Source organism: Glandiceps talaboti, chromosome 11 (genome assembly GCF_964340395.1).
Source record: "Glandiceps talaboti chromosome 11, keGlaTala1.1, whole genome shotgun sequence".
NCBI classification, from domain to species: Eukaryota; Metazoa; Hemichordata; class Enteropneusta; family Spengelidae; genus Glandiceps; species Glandiceps talaboti.
In genome coordinates, this window is record NC_135559.1 from 7497844 (window position 1) to 7511258 (window position 13415).

At 36.6% G+C, this 13415-nt stretch overlaps 1 protein-coding gene across 3 annotated transcripts; it reads left to right on the plus strand.

Annotated features, from left to right (window-relative positions):
* The first annotated feature begins 409 nt into the window (after positions 1-409).
* Positions 410-9763, plus strand: LOC144442419 (uncharacterized). Of its 3 annotated transcripts, none has more exons than XM_078131763.1 (4): positions 410-969; positions 1522-1967; positions 3010-3253; positions 3735-4166. In XM_078131763.1, exons 2-4 carry the CDS (start codon positions 1569-1571, stop codon positions 4070-4072), a joined length of 981 nt encoding a protein of 326 aa, XP_077987889.1. In that variant the 5' UTR covers positions 410-969; positions 1522-1568; the 3' UTR covers positions 4073-4166. The 3 variants fall into 3 exon arrangements, with proteins under 3 accessions (XP_077987889.1, XP_077987890.1, XP_077987888.1); XM_078131764.1 differs by having other exon boundaries at positions 410-686; XM_078131762.1 differs by lacking the exons at positions 1522-1967; positions 3010-3253; positions 3735-4166 and adding an exon at positions 7921-9763 and having other exon boundaries at positions 410-686.
* Positions 9764-13415: the final 3652 nt, after the last annotated feature.

Here is a 13415-nt window from a genome sequence, read left to right on the forward strand (position 1 = left end):
AAGGTTTTTTTTTTAAAGGTCAACCTTTCCATATACCATATGTTACAGGAATCTTAAAAATGACGGAGATAATCCCAAAATACCAAAGACAAAAACAGAATTGAAAGCCATAGTAGGTACATATGCCCCAGCATTTCATCCAAAGTTGCCTTGTTTCATTTCATTTTGTCGAATACTACAAAAAGTCCACGTCGTATAGATTTCCGAAACCAAATTTTATATCTTTGTGATTTGACTCTAAAAATGCACGAAAATTTAAGAAGTAATTTGTTCTAATTTTTTTAGAGTAGTCAAATGGCTCAACTTTTATATGTACCATAAAATTTTGAAGACGTGATTGTGAATCTGAATCTGGTCGGCCCCAACTATCCCACAATGCATCACGGTTTGTTCTGCTCAAATATGGCGACTTCCGTCTGTGCTGGCACATCAATCGATCTCGATGTTGCATACGATGTTTGGCAAGGCACTAAAGTTATTGGCTATTCTGAAGTTCCAAGTAGTGTGTTTGCTTTACATTTGATAAAAATTCACAGACAATATTGCGAGGAATGTTTCCCGAGTGACTGTCAACAACAAGATGGTGACTGCCGTCATCGAAGACAAGTCAAAATGGAGACATCTACAGAGTATGACACTCCGACGCAGAGTGGTGATATGCCACGGTCTACGGATATTACGATGAAGTGAGTCACTTTGATTCATTCTGGTCCTCATTTTTTTCATTTATTAGGCATAAAATATACACTATGGTGGCTATTCTTTAATTTTCCGCATCATGACGTTGATCATCGCCTTATTCCTAACATCTATGTTTCGCCATCTTGAATGTCGCACGGGGTTGTGGAATTGCTCTCGCAATGCGCACCGGGAAATTCAAAGACAGCTGAGGGGGTGATCAACACGACGAGTACGTTGTACACGCATATTCATAGCATCGCCGGATCGTGTGTTCCATTGTTACTTCTGGTAAGTTTAGCACAATTTCGATGATATTTCATTGTCTATGTCATGATTTCAACATATTACGGCCATGTTTTGGTGAAAAATACGGAAGCTAACGATCAGCGGATCACATGAAAACACGAGTTGAGTCTCTGGGGTCCAATTCAACTTATGCTTATAATGTGCATGCATTGATCGCGATCCAGATGACAGCTTCACTTTCATTTCAAAAGGAATTGTGACATCTTCTATTGTTCGTTTATGTATGAGGAGTTAATTTTCGACTTTCATAGATTCAGGAAAATACTGCCTTTTTGTATTTGTCCCACCACAATTTGACTTAAGTTTTGCTGAGCCACAATGACCATAACTGCTATCATTGTGAATTTGTTGTAGCATAGACCCTCCACCAACAGGATACGCAACTGCTGTAAAATTTACATCAAAAGATCTCTGAATGTTTATTGTGTGTTTGCATACATTAAGCTAAATAAACATTTCCTGTCCGTTTCCGAAATTTTTCAGAACAACGCATTAATATCTTTTTTATGGTTGCTTTCTTTTCCATTTTAATAGTTTAGTCACCATGCCAAGAGGAAATCAGGCAAGTTCATAAACTAACGATGGCAAACAAAAGAAGGGCAAAATTTTCTATCAATGATATTTTGAACAGTGACCACAAAGTTCATTTCTACACTGGGCTGCCATCATATAAAGCTTTCCATGTTATCTTTGAGAAACTGGTGAAGAATAGAGCGAGCAAATTATCAATGAATACAAGATTCTGGAAGGCAAAAAACCCATGGTACAAGAGGGGGAGAAAAACTGGTGGTCAACGTAAGTTGACTCTAGAAAATGAGTTTCTTCTTGTAATGATGAAGATAAGGCTTGGATTATTGGATAAAGATCTGGCAGACAGATTTGGTGTAAGCCCCACTGCAGTCAGTTTGTTGGTGAACAGATGGATACCTGTATTGGCACGATGTTTGAAGAAGCTCATTGTATGGCCTTCCAGGGATTTGGTTAGTACAGTCTCTATTTATTCAAATAATTCATGTTTAAATTATGGGTATGAAACCAAGTGCATATACTCATCGATACATTGAACCATTATGAATAACAAAGAATAGCGTTGTACATGCAATGTTTTATGAGAATACTGTATACACCTACATATTTTTAAGTGGGGACAATACGTGACAACTCCCAAAACAAACAAACAAGCTTTCCCTTTTTCTGTGTTTTTCTCTTTACTTAAATTTAATTTCTGCATTGTGAACATCTACTTTCTCTTTACTGTGACACTCGTGCATACATTCATGGACACATACATACATACATACATACACAGGGGTGAAGAAATCCACTGCTCCTGACACAAATTTTACCTTGTCTGGTCCATTGGACCAGTACCTTATTGTTAATAACTATGTTAAAAAGTCGTCTGAATATACAGATTCATAGGTAATATTTAATGTTTCACATTAGCGGGACGTCACCTGGGACCATGAATTCTTTCAGCAGGACCACTGGAATTTTTAAGGCACTGGTCCAGGGACCACCAGTTCACAAAATGGTTTGTTCAGCCCTGATACATACATACATACATACAGTCAAACCTGTCTTAGCAGTCTCCCTGACAGAGCGGCAACCTTCTCTAAGCGAACACTTTGTGGCAGTCCCGTGCAATTTTACATGTTAATGACACTTTATAGAACGGCCACCTCTTTAACGCGGTCAGCGGCCACCTATTACCGACCCAATTTGGTAATTATACCATGTATAACATCTATGCAATAAAAGTAGGGTTACATTGTCATCAGTTAGAAAATACATTTCAAAAAGAATGAGATTCACACTCTGGGTAGTATTTGTCATTTCTGTTTGAAAACATCTTGATGGAAATGTTGCCCAAAGACGTGATAAACGTGTCATTTGAGATAGTGGAATAATGTGAGTAGCCGCCACTATGTGTTTAGACACGTGCTATCATTTCTCTGATAGCACATCCCATGTTAGATGTAATAGTAATGTATGCTTGGACCTTTGTTTTCTTCATTACAGATTAGGACACACTTACCTGCTCAATTTAAGAGAATATACGCCAACACTAGGGTGATAATAGACTGTGCAGAGATCTCCATAGAGAGGCCAAGCAATATTTTGGCCAGGCAAAAAACTTACTCAAATGGCAAGCACCATAATACTGCAAAGTTCTTGGTGGGAATATGTCCAACTGGTGGTATTACTACATTATCTGAAGTCTGGGGTGGAATAGCATCTGATGAACATATTGTCGAGAATTCAAGTAAGTCATGTTGGATGTTTATTTCTTGGAACCAAAGCTATGGTCTGTACAAATTCCAGTGTATAATAACAATTACTTGAAATGTGATCGTGAATGTCGAAGAACTATTTTTTTGTCTAGAGGAAAAACTTGACACAATATTACAAAGATTTTTTTTTTTTTACATAAAAGTGCTTTCACTCATACATCGTAGAAAATCTATTCTCCACTTTCTGAGGATATTCGTGTATGTCCAACCACATACACATGTACAAGTTTTACATTGAGCAGTTACCTACAGACAATTTAGCAATACCTGTTGGGAACACTGCTATCAATATTAATTTTCTTTATATAAACACAAATTTTATTTCATTTCAACAGAATGAAGGCTGTTCTGCTTTTGGTAATCTTGACCAATAATGATTCATAAAAATTGGGCAAGTGATATATTGTAGAATAGCAATTACACTAATACACTGTGTTTATACTTTTATTTCAGAATCAGAGTTTCTTGACAAACTGGATGTAGGTGATCAAGTAATGGCTGACACAGGATTCGACATTAGCAATATTCTTGCTAGGAAGTCATGTACTCTTGTTATTCCACCATTCACCAGAGGCAAAACACAACTGAGTCAAAGGGAAGTAGAACAAGGCCATCAAAGTGCAACCCTCCGAATCCACGTTGAACGCGCAATTGAACGTATAAAAAAATTCCGTATTCTTCAAGGAGTTTTTCCCATAAAAAGAATTTGCCTGCTCAATGACATACTAACTGTTTGTGCAGCTCTTACAAATCTACAACCTCCTCTAGTAGTTGATCCTCCAAACCTGTAGGTATAGAAGAATTGTTAGGTTCAGCTGTAATGGACAATTGAATTGATATTTTCAATAAAGCATTGAAGGGATTTTTTCTAAGTTAAATTAGGAAAGCAGTGTCTCAACGTTTTTTTGCATGTAATATAAGACCTGAGGAGAGTCGTTAATCCCTGTCATTATATAATATAATTGTAACTAAACTATTATTAAATAAGCTTACCAGACAATGCATCATCATTTTGATTTAGCTGTTAAGATAACATCCAGTCAAGAAAGATTTAGTTTCAATGATCCAGTTATTGGACCACTTTTGTAACCACTCACTACCCTAAGATGTTTCAGGTTTGGAAGATTTGATTTTTTTTTTTAAATAGTAAATTGATATTGTGATGTTCAACTGTAAGAATGCAAGTAACTATCTTTGTTTTGTTTTGTAATAAAAAAATCAAGAAATAAGTATGTGTGTATTTGTGTGTGTGTATGGATGGCTATCTTCATTTGGTCATTCACATATTCTATCTACACAAACTTATGGGGACATCAAAAGAGTAGGCTAAAGTTTATTGCAAAGATATTTATTTACAAAGATATCAATGAAGTCAGGAAAGTCATACCAGTAATTACAAAATTAGATTAGTACACCATGTAATTGTAACAGCTGGTGAATGTTGTTGCTGACATGAAAAGCTCCATTTTGTAACAAATCTTTAAATATCTGTTTTACATCAAGTTTAAATCAAATTATGATTCGAAATGTGTAAACATTATAAATAACCATAAAAACCTCAATGAGTTGATGATAAGCTTACTATCGATTGTGTTGACCTGTCCCGTTTGAGGGAACTAGATACATTGTGATAACTAGTCTTCACAACATTATTTTGCGTAAATTTCACCAGTTGGGTTTCAAAGATATCGGCACTGTGGGAAATCAAAACACTTCTCTGTTCTTTAACATAACAAAGAGTCATTGATACTGTTTCAACTTCCATGTTTATTTCCTGCAGTGCCGATATCTTTGAAACCCTACTTACAGATCCCACTGGTGAAATTTACACAGAATAATGCTGTGAAGACCACAATTATCACAATGTATCTAGTTCCCTCAAACAGGACCGGCAATCGATAGTATATAATATACATGATGACATATGGTAATACACATGCAAATAATAGGACAAATTTCATCACCCACATCATGGACATATTGAGCTGACAGTCTTTTTTGACATTACTTGTGCAGATTTTCAAATATGTAACTTAGGTATGAAATGCAAAGAAAAGTACAACCGAAATATGAATAATCATGGTAATGATGAAATTACAGTCTCAATACATGTGAATGAAAAGGGGGCTCTTACAATCAAAGTGAAGCCATGAAAATCTGAGAATCTTAAGATTTCCGTTAGAGTCAGACAGTATGTAAAGAAAATGCTGTGTATAATACAAAGGTTAGCAAACTGCAATATCACACTGAATTTGGAGTTTCCACAATTTTCATCCCACCAAATTACCCATATTCAACCTGTCTGTGAAATGATGTCAAACAAAGATTGGATATGATTCTTAGAATTCCATGTCACTTTGAGTGTATGAGCCCATTAATTTGGCACAAGAGAAGTTTATAAGTTTTTTTGCTGGTGAGAAGACACTTGAATAAAATCTTATTTACACTACACTAGTATATTAATATTATCAATTTTTGTCTTATGAAATTAAAAATTGTTTTCTGACACTATTTGACTATTGATATGTATAATCAGTTATCTCATTTAGATCTTTTCCATATCAATCTTATACATGTACCAGCTTTGAGTACAGGCAAATGGAAGTGACGAATAAGTATACTTTAGAGTGGCCATATGGATGAAGATTGCAAATTTATTTTGAAATTTTAATATATAAAACAATTTTGATACGGCATCCTACTTGAAAAAGCAAAGGTGCTGGAGTGGTTATCTCTTCAAACTCTCTGGAAACTCAAACTGATTCAATATGCAATGTGCGCTACTCGTATGGTGTTGTCGATAGTTAAGATGACTCTCGACTGATTTCCCCCATTGCGAAGGCGATCCCACAACCCTGTGCAACATTCATAATGGCGAAACACAGATGTTAGGAATATATCTTATAGAAACTTGCTACACAACTACCACGAACTGGTTAGATTTTGCCAATATTGTATGAATATTAATAATGCATTTGCATTTTTCAGTTATAATTAGACTGTATCTTAAGAATGCAACCTTCAAAATGCATAGAGTTTGGTACATATATGTAAGAGAACAAATCGCACATATCCTTTAATTGAAAGCTTGTTAAATTGATGTAGCTTTTGTTTACCATGTAAATATATCATTTGCATAATGCACCTCGGAGCATAGTGGGGGGATTTGGAAATTAGTCTTATAAAATTTGTCAAATGCCCCACACCCTGGGGCAAGACATTCTGGAAAATCCCCACCTAAAACAAGTAAAACTCCCAACATTTCCCCCACCCCAATGGGTGGGGCATTCACAAATTCTGACTGACACACAACCACTCTTTTACGTCCGTGAAAATGACTAGTGAGGTCAATATGAGGCAATTGACTCACCCCCTCGAGCATTGTTTCATGGCAAACACGGACTAATCCCCCACATTTATCCGGTATTGCCAGAGGTGGGGGTCCCTCGGGCATTACATTGACTCGTGCATAATTAGTAGTTCATTGTGATTAGGCAATATCTTAGAAAGTTGTCATCGAATTCCATATAATGTGGTAGTATGGGACTGATATCAATAATACCAAAGCACATGTATTGTGTATTTTAGCTTGTTGATGTAGCTTTTACTTTGAATGAATTATTTGCATAATTAAAGATTTGGGGTAACTCGGCAACATTTTTGAAGAATGCAAGTTCTAATTTGATATAATTCAAAACGTACATTGATGGTAACAAATTAAACATGCACATGTATTGTCTTCTTAGTGTAGCTTTACATTTTAATGAGCGCTTTGCATAATTAACCAGTTTTAGAAATTACTTAGGCTATATGGGAACAACAGCTGGGCTGATTTTGTCTGAACTGGTTAGCTAGTATATAAGTAAAGTGCGAAAAGTCACTCGCCAATTTCTACATCATGTGACTTCTCTGCAAATTATTCAAATTAGCCATTGACACTGGGATAGGGAATTCTGGATGTGGTGACAAATATTACCTATGCTAGTGTTATGAAGGCCACTTTAGTGTCTATATAGTATATATATTGTTTGTATTTAAACGTGGACGCAATAGATGAATTATACTAAAATAATAGACTGATAGGTTGATATGGGCCTGGGATACATTGATGCATTTATGCCATATTGCCAAGTTGTAGCCAATGGCTTTTAGTAATCAATTACAGCTTCAAAATGTGTTCCATGTGCTAGGTCAGTGATGTAGATAATATTTGGAATAGTTGGTCTCCAAACTGATGTACATGTGGGCAGTCACAGCTGTGATTGCGCGCAGTGCCTGAGGTGGTGCTATGCACCACCGCAGGGTGCGTTCAAGAATGCTAGTTTTGTGAGCAAAGGTCTACAATTGTACAAATAAAAGCGTACACAATTCAGTCATCTACCCACTCTGACACAGTTTCCGATACTACGGTAATCTCAGAATATAGTATGAAATTTACTGGTTTAAATGTAGCATCATTTTGTGTAGACTGTATGATACATTGTGTCGTCAAGCCCTCACCGGCCTCCTCTCACGGTTGACCTATGTATGAGGGTGCCCCGTCACAGCATACCTTACAGATTACAGTTTGTGATTAGATACTTTGTCATCTAACATATTGATCTCATTGTTTACACACTTTCCTCTTGTTTTACAGTAGATGTGTGAAATTAGAAACCATAGACTACCAGTATCAACAAGACTCAGTGGAGCTGATAGCTGATCAAGAACTTGGAGCAAACTTCTACTCAGCTAATAATAACCAGTTATTGGTTCCAGAAGATCATTCTGAAACTGTACCTGACGGGACCAATGAATGTTTAACAAACAATCAAGGCTCTTCTGTCAATTCTGGAGACACTACTTTTACACAGAATATAAATGAAGGTGATAATGTAATGAATACCATAGCAGTGAAGACAGAAGAAGAAGAGGATAATCAACCAACAAACAAACAATCTCAGTGTGTAGTACATGAGGACAGATCTAGAGATGAAGAAAGACCTGTTATTGGAGAAAATCCCAGGAGCGAACCATATCCAACTCAAATAATACAAGTCACACTGCATGCAGATACTGTTGAAAGGATAGATATTACACAATCAAACATCAATGAAAAGGAAACTCCACTTAGCCAAAAGAAACTCTGTGAAGTTGGGAATGATTCTATATCTTCAAGAAAAGAAAAGTCATTTGGGAGTGCTAGTATTGGTAAAGATCCTGAAACAAGTAGAGGTTCGGCAAAGCACACAACAATACTCACAAATACAACACAATTTGTATGTGAAGAACATAAACAGTTTAATCAAAAAAGTCATCTGAAAAGACAGACAACAGTCGACACAACTGATAGACCATTTGTATGTAAAGAGTGTGGTAAACGGTTTTATCGGAGTGTTCATCTAAAAAGACATATTAGAATCCACACGAATGATCGACTTTATGTATGTAAAGAATGTGGTAAAGGGTTTAATCGAAGTGTTAATTTAAAGGCACATAGAAGGACACACACAAATTTAAGACCATTTGTATGTGAAGAGTGTAGTAAAGGATTTTATTTAAAGAGTAGTTTTAATGCGCACATGCAAATTCATATAAACAAGAAAAATGTTTTCAAAGTATTTTATAAGAATAATGGTCTAATGAAACAAATGAGGGTCAAAACAAATAAACATGCATGTAAAAAGTGTGGGAGAGGTTTCAGTGAACGTAGCACCTTGAAAAGACACATTAAAATCCACAGTAAGAAACGACCACATGTGTGCAAAGAATGCGGTAAAGGGTTTACTGAAAAGTGCAATTTGAAGGCGCACCTCCACATACACACTGGTGAAAAAGCATTTATATGTAAAGAGTGTGGAAGAGGGTTTTATGATAGTCGTTGTCTTAAGAATCACATTAGAATGCACACAAATGAGAAACCATTTCGATGTAAGGAGTGTGGTAAAGGTTTTCCTGCAAGTAGCAATCTGAAGAGACACCTTCGAATTCACAGTAATGAAAGGCCGTATGTTTGTATAGAATGTGGTATAGGATTTAATGAAAAATGCAATTTGAAGGCACACATGAGGATACACACAAATGAGAGATCATTTGTGTGTAAAGAATGTGGTAAAGGGTTTAATCAAAGTAGTACTATGAAGGTACACATGAGGATACACACAAATGAGAGATCATTTGTGTGTAAAGAATGTGGTAAAGGGTTTAAACGAAGTGGTACTATGAAGACACACATGAAAACCCATACTCAAGAACAAAATTCACAGAAGTAGCACACCAGAGATACACTCCATAGCCATGACAGGGCGCCCTCACACATTGGTCAACCCCTTTCATAGATAGAGTAGGCCAGTGAGGCAGAGCAACAAAGTGTATCTTTGCTGTCTGTGCTAATACACTATGATACATGCAAAATAAAGGCCATTTGTTGGTTATGAGCGTGATAAACCATTCTATTCAAAGAACAAATCAACAAGATGCCTGAAAAGTCACTAAAATTCAAAGATGGGTAACATTATTACAAGTTTGTAACTTGGAAAGATTGTATAAACAGTAAAGTTGACTATATATAAGTTCAACTGCAATCATGATGTCTCGTGTTTTTTATTATGACTTTTTAAAACAGGATTGTGTCAAAGTTTCACCTTTGTCCAGCAATTCTCAGTACCTGGAATAGAATATTACTGCCTAGACGCAACATAAAAATAATGGACATTTGATTTCTTGGTCGACACCATAACTTCCGCTCCCACACGCTTCACTTGCATAATTACTATATGCACACATGAGAATAAGTCGACCTTCTTGTTCTATTTTGACCCTCTAGGATGTGGTAAAAAGCTATTGCAGGTACTGAGAATTGAATTTCATTGTTGAGACGGGGGCTCAGCTTGTTTCAATTGCTGACTTTCAGTCTCATTCATGTTCATGATCAATCAACATACATACATACATACATACATACATGCACACACGCAGACACATACATACATACATACATACATACATACATACATACATACATACATACATACATGCACACACGCAGACACATACACATATATACATACATACATACATACATACATACACACACACACACATGCATGCATACATACGCACACACACATACATACATACATGCATACATACATACATACATACATACATACATGCATGCATGCATGCATGCATGCATACATACATACATACATACATACATACATATACAGACACATACATACAGACAGACAGACAGGTAAACATAGAATGATAGATTACAAATCACAAGGGCCCAGTATTCTTGTTCATTTGTCGCAAGAAAATTCAAAATCTTGACTGTCGTATTGACGGACCAACAATAGCCCTTGCTGTTGAAATTCTACCCCCAGGATCGTGGGCCATGACTGAGCATGCGTAGTTCGTGTTACCAGGTGCGTCTATATCTACATCAGAAGCTCTAAGTTCAATGTCGTCATATATAGGTTTTGGATCTTCGTATCGTAGAGCTGTCCGTGTAGGCTTCTCAGCAAGACAGTCCTTCAGTCTGACCTTATCTTTCCTGTGAAGTACAAAAATAAACAGTGTTATGGTTTGACCATATTATGAATGTGGCCGTTACTAAATATGAAGTAAACTGATGTTGTACAAATCAGAACTTCTAGATGTATAAAGTGCATCACTAACCCTCCTTACTCATTTCTGTCTGTTACTACAACGTTACCATGATGACATTTCTCAGGATTAAATCACAAATCGTAACGCATACACTTATCTTTTTGTCTGTCTTTCTGTCTGCCTCTCTCTCTCTAATTATAAAATTGGGAAATCATAAGAGTTCCACATACCTGCATGCTATTATCACCATGACAACGCCACCAACAATCAAAAGAGAACCGGTACCTCCTACCACAATACCTACAATGGTTCCTAGAGGGGTAGTCGTTATCTCATATGAACTGTGATTGCGATGGACTCCATCTGATGTGGACAGGTTACTTGATGTTGTAGTTCTTAGTGGGGTTGTGGTGTCCAGTGTGCTCATTTCGGTAGTGGTTATTGGAATAGCTGGAAATTTAATTAAATGTTAACAGTTTGATTTTATCACTTTGTCACCGTGTATAACTACAATGTCCCCTGGTGTAAAGAAGTAGTAGTTAACACATATTGCCTCACTATATGAGGGCACTGGTAAATGTCTATTACCCTGAGGGCTGTTATGCAGCAAATATTTCCCGAAGCTGAAAGCCAGGGGCAATAGTTCCTACATAACGGCACTAGTGTCTGAATTTCATCTATTATATTACACATTGCTTTCATGTAGCCTTCGGTGATTCACTTACATTGTGTCATGTGGTATGAACTAATGACCAATAGTAACCTCAATTTGCATACTTGTTTTCTATTTTCCATAGGGCACTATACATGTAGTGTGGTAGTGATTGAATTGCTTTCACTATAATTTACCTGAGAATGTGATGTTTCATAAAACACTTATTGCCTGGCTATGAGGACACTAATAGTCGTCATATTACACCCCATCATGCTCTTATATAGCAACTATTTCCCCCGTCTTTCAGCTTCAGGAAATACTTGCTGCATAACAGCACTTAGGGTAATAGACGTCTATTTATAGTGTCCTCATAGCCAGGCAATAAGTATACACTAGCACCTGAATAATGCCAGGCGACAAGTGTTTTATAACACATCACATTCTCTGGCACATTTGCTTTCCATAGTCAAACCTCTGGCACTACCATACTACAAGGATATTGCCCTAGTATATCTGAACTCACCAGCTTTAGGGTAGATTTTAATATCTTTAGGTTTAAACAATGATATGCCAGTAAGGATTCTATCTTGATGAGAAAGTCGATGCGTCTGGTGTATGACACCATTCAGATCGTCCGACCAATAGAAGTAGTCATCTGACATCGTTAAGCCATAACATTCCGAGTTATCTGGTAGTTGTACAATTATGTTTCTGTTACCACCATCAAAGTCACATGATTCAATAACTTGACGCCCAGCATCACACCAGTAGACCATCTTCTCTGTAGAGTTATAGAAAATGAAATGCTACATATATTTGGTTCCAGTCCACTCTGAAATTCCTGTATGCAATTCTTCTATATATGAGAGATCCTATTTCACAAAGTTAAATTAATCTTACGCTGTAAGATTTAATTTCATCATTCATAAACTCAAATATTGATGATTCAATTCCCTAATACTACCATCTGTTTTCTTGTACATGTTGTACATTTTGTTGGTATGTTATCTAGTTTTACATTCTTCAATATTTCAAGTAACGTCGACCGCTCTGTCTCTGTCTGTCCCTCTCTCCACCTCTGCTCTCTGTGTCTGTCTGTCTGTCCCTCTCTCCACCTCTGCTCTCTGTCTCTGTCTCTCAGTCTGTCTCTGTGCTCTCTGTCTCTCTCTGTCTCTCTCTCTCTCTCTCTGTTTACGGTTGGTAATATATTTTTTTAAATTTTTTAATATAAATTGGTCACAGATATATACATTTTATACGTCATTCAAACATTGAAAACATCACTCACAACCAACCTACAATATCCAGCGTAAGTCCAAGTGGTAAATCTAAATTGTCTGATACCAGTATCTTTCTGTCTGTTCCATCCACTTTTACAGATTCTATCGTTGGTGGCCTTTCCCAATCTGTCCAAAATAATATACTGAAAGAACAATCAAGGCATGATTAAAACATGTTGATGACGGATGACGAGTGAGATAATTATATGATCACCTGCTTCTGATGACCCCATGTTTATATTTAATTCTACAATGTATGTCTCCATTCTGCAACTTCAACCTATCAATAAAACGTGCATTTGAATAAACTGAATAAACTATATCGCATATATGTTTATCTTTTCCTTCAGAAATTATGGATGTGCGGAGATGGCAAGCCAAGGTTCCAGCTGATACAATGTCAATACCAATTACAAATTTATTATGAGGACATCCTCAATTACGGTGGCCACAATAGATTGTGTGGTGTCACTTGTGGACCACCGTACTCAATAGACCAAACACCCGGGCCATGCTTAGCTTGCCACTACCTTACTTACCCATCAACTTCATCCAATGCAAGAGCCCAAGGTTCATCAAGATTATAAACCAATATTGGCTGTC